The 2,369-nt window shown below is 37.1% G+C and overlaps 1 protein-coding gene across 1 annotated transcript; it reads right to left on the bottom strand.

Moving 5' to 3' along the window:
* LOC107954500 (probable WRKY transcription factor 46) lies at positions 1–1,954 on the bottom strand. Its single transcript, XM_016890086.2, has 3 exons — positions 1,335–1,954; positions 1,108–1,236; positions 1–946 (listed from the first exon to the last, which is right to left on the bottom strand). The coding sequence occupies exons 1-3, from the start codon at positions 1,601–1,603 to the stop codon at positions 337–339; spliced, it is 1,008 nt and encodes a 335-aa protein (XP_016745575.1). The 5' UTR covers positions 1,604–1,954; the 3' UTR covers positions 1–336.
* Positions 1,955–2,369: the final 415 nt, after the last annotated feature.

Here is a 2,369-nt window from a genome sequence, read left to right as displayed (position 1 = left end):
GAATTTAACCAAATAGATTTAATTGCTAAGTATAAGGATTAAATTTTACTAAATAGTAAAATGACTAAATTACTAAATCCACAACTCACTTAAAGTAGAAGGCCTAATAGCAGAATTTGACCAAATTTTTACATAAGAGATTACAATTTTTTTTTTCGATTTGAATCAGTACAAGAACACTCTCAAGGCTAAAAACTAAAAATGAATAGCTCAAAGCAAATGAAGGGAAAACAAAATATTTCCAAGAATTGAGCTGCCTAATCGACTGATATTGAAGTCTGGTCACACCCAAAACATGGACACTTGTCAATCTATTTTCTAATGCAGACTGAGAGCTTACTGTAAAAAATTAGTGAAGAACTCAGGATTATCATATGGGAAGCTTTGATCTAACTCCAGCTTCTCGAGTGATGAAATATCGAGGTCGACAATGGGTGAATTAGTAACTGAAGCTGGTGCAGAGATTATTTCTGTAAGTTCAGATTCCGAAGTCTGCACATTTTGGCCGAAATCAAAGTTGCCCATGTGGAACGCTGACACTGAAAAATAGTTGGATTCAGATGTAGCTGGTGACACAAATGCCGGAGACATGTTTTTCATTAGGGAATTAAGCAATAACCCATTTTGAACTTCCTCTGACTCAATGGGGAAAGAAAATGAAGGAAATATGTCCTCTCTGTTGTCCAAGTCCTCTGTTTTAACCTTAAGCCCTGTTTCAAAACTCAACAACATTTCCTTGGATTGCTTTTGTTTCTCTTCAACTTGCTGCTTTTCCCGATAATGATTGCCTTTCTCTTTGGGCGTAGCAACCAAGTGAGGGACTTGGTTACAGGCATGTCTTCCACGATATTTCACCTCGAATATTGTTGGGTCCTCGTCTGATCTTTGAACTTGCTTACCGGCTAAGCAGCCTTGCGAGTAACGATGAGTGCATCGATAATATGCCCTAAAATTGGGTGTGCAAGTTCAATATTAGTTTACAAGCTATGTTATAATATGAATGAAAATCGAGACAGTGAAAACAGGAGTAGGAGTAGAACCAGTATGACGTTTATACTGTTTCCTTGTCCTTGGACCGAATAGTAACAGTATAGAACATTTTCTCACCTTGGAAAATTGGATCCAAGAATATCTTTCTGCCCATATTTTCGCCAGCAATATCCATCATCAAGAGGCCCCTCTAATGACATCGCCGAGCAAACCCTTATTTGCTCACTCCACCCTGAAGATGTTTTCCTGTAAACAGGAACCAATGGTTAATAAGTGAAGTTCGGAGCTTACCCACTATTTAACAAAAGCTGCGAAAAAAGAAAGGCATAAGTCCTCCATTTTACCTCTTTTTAAACATATCCTTGTTATCAGAGGCGTCATTTTCAGGGGATCCCAACGTGCGAACCCTGGGTTTCGTCTCAACCATAAAACGACTACAATTCAGCAACGAAAGAGCTTTGTCATAAGAGCACAGTATTTTGTCAAGCAAGACTTGGCGTGTTTCGGGGGATGAAGATGGATGGAGGTGTTTCCTTAGCATATTAGTGAAGTCTCTCCCCTGTGCTAGCTCATTCAAAAGAGTGTTTTGCTCCCAACCCATCGTTTTTTCCATTATAAAACACAAATATTGCACACCCAAAAATCTGCTAAACAATCCCCTCTCAACGGTGACAAGTTTTGCCTAAGTTTTCATTTAACTTAAAACAAAATACTGTGTATATATATAAAGACCGGATAGAAGAAGTTAAGATAGCCAAATGGCAGTCAGAAATAAAAAAAGAAAACCCGAATGCAGAGGCAGGGAAAAGGTGAGTGTGGATGGTATAGGTATGCATGCAAAGGAGAAGAAATCCGGAAAGGATGAGGATAGTGGAAAGAGAAGAGGGGATGGAGGATAGTGACGAAATGGGGGAGGGGATGTGGTATTATAGTGTGTTGAGAAGAGAGAGAAGGCCGAGTTGATGACCGATTCAAACTGAATAAAAAATTTAAAAAGAAAAAAGTTTAGTGGAAAGTCAGAGATGAATGAAAGAAAAGAGAAGGGAAAATTATTAGGAATTTAGGAGCAAACCAGCAGGAATCTTCAAATCTTTTTCCGCGTTGTTGCTTACATTGAGTTTAGATGAAGACAGCTGACGTCAATTCGTTGCGTCATTCTCCTCTCGCATAGTTACATTAATAAATTGTTGAATACATATGCTATGTATGGATATGTTGTTTTCGGAAAAGGAAAAAACGTATTTATCTCGAACTTCCACACTCCCCAAAATATTAGTAATTATTGGTTTTTAGTGTAATAATATGATAAAAAATTATTTATAATAATTAGATATAAAATAAAAAAATATTTACTGTAAATTAAATTTTGGAATTAGAAA

Source organism: Gossypium hirsutum, chromosome D07, assembly GCF_007990345.1.
Source record: "Gossypium hirsutum isolate 1008001.06 chromosome D07, Gossypium_hirsutum_v2.1, whole genome shotgun sequence".
NCBI classification, from domain to species: Eukaryota; Viridiplantae; Streptophyta; class Magnoliopsida; order Malvales; family Malvaceae; genus Gossypium; species Gossypium hirsutum.
Note: the sequence above shows the minus strand (reverse complement) of the source record. Positions and strands in the feature narration are given on the sequence as shown.

Bases quoted from the DNA above. Each gene is read 5' to 3' on its own strand.
- LOC107954500 (XM_016890086.2), bottom strand. From the start codon at position 1,603: ATGGAAAAAACGATGGGTTGGGAGCAAAACACTCTTTTGAATGAGCTA. The intron at 1,237-1,334 runs GTAAAATGGAGG...TCCTGTTTACAG, and splicing joins AAGGATATGTTTAAAAAGAG to GAAAACATCTTCAGGGTGGA. The intron at 947-1,107 runs GTGAGAAAATGT...ACCCAATTTTAG, and splicing joins CTTGGATCCAATTTTCCAAG to GGCATATTATCGATGCACTC.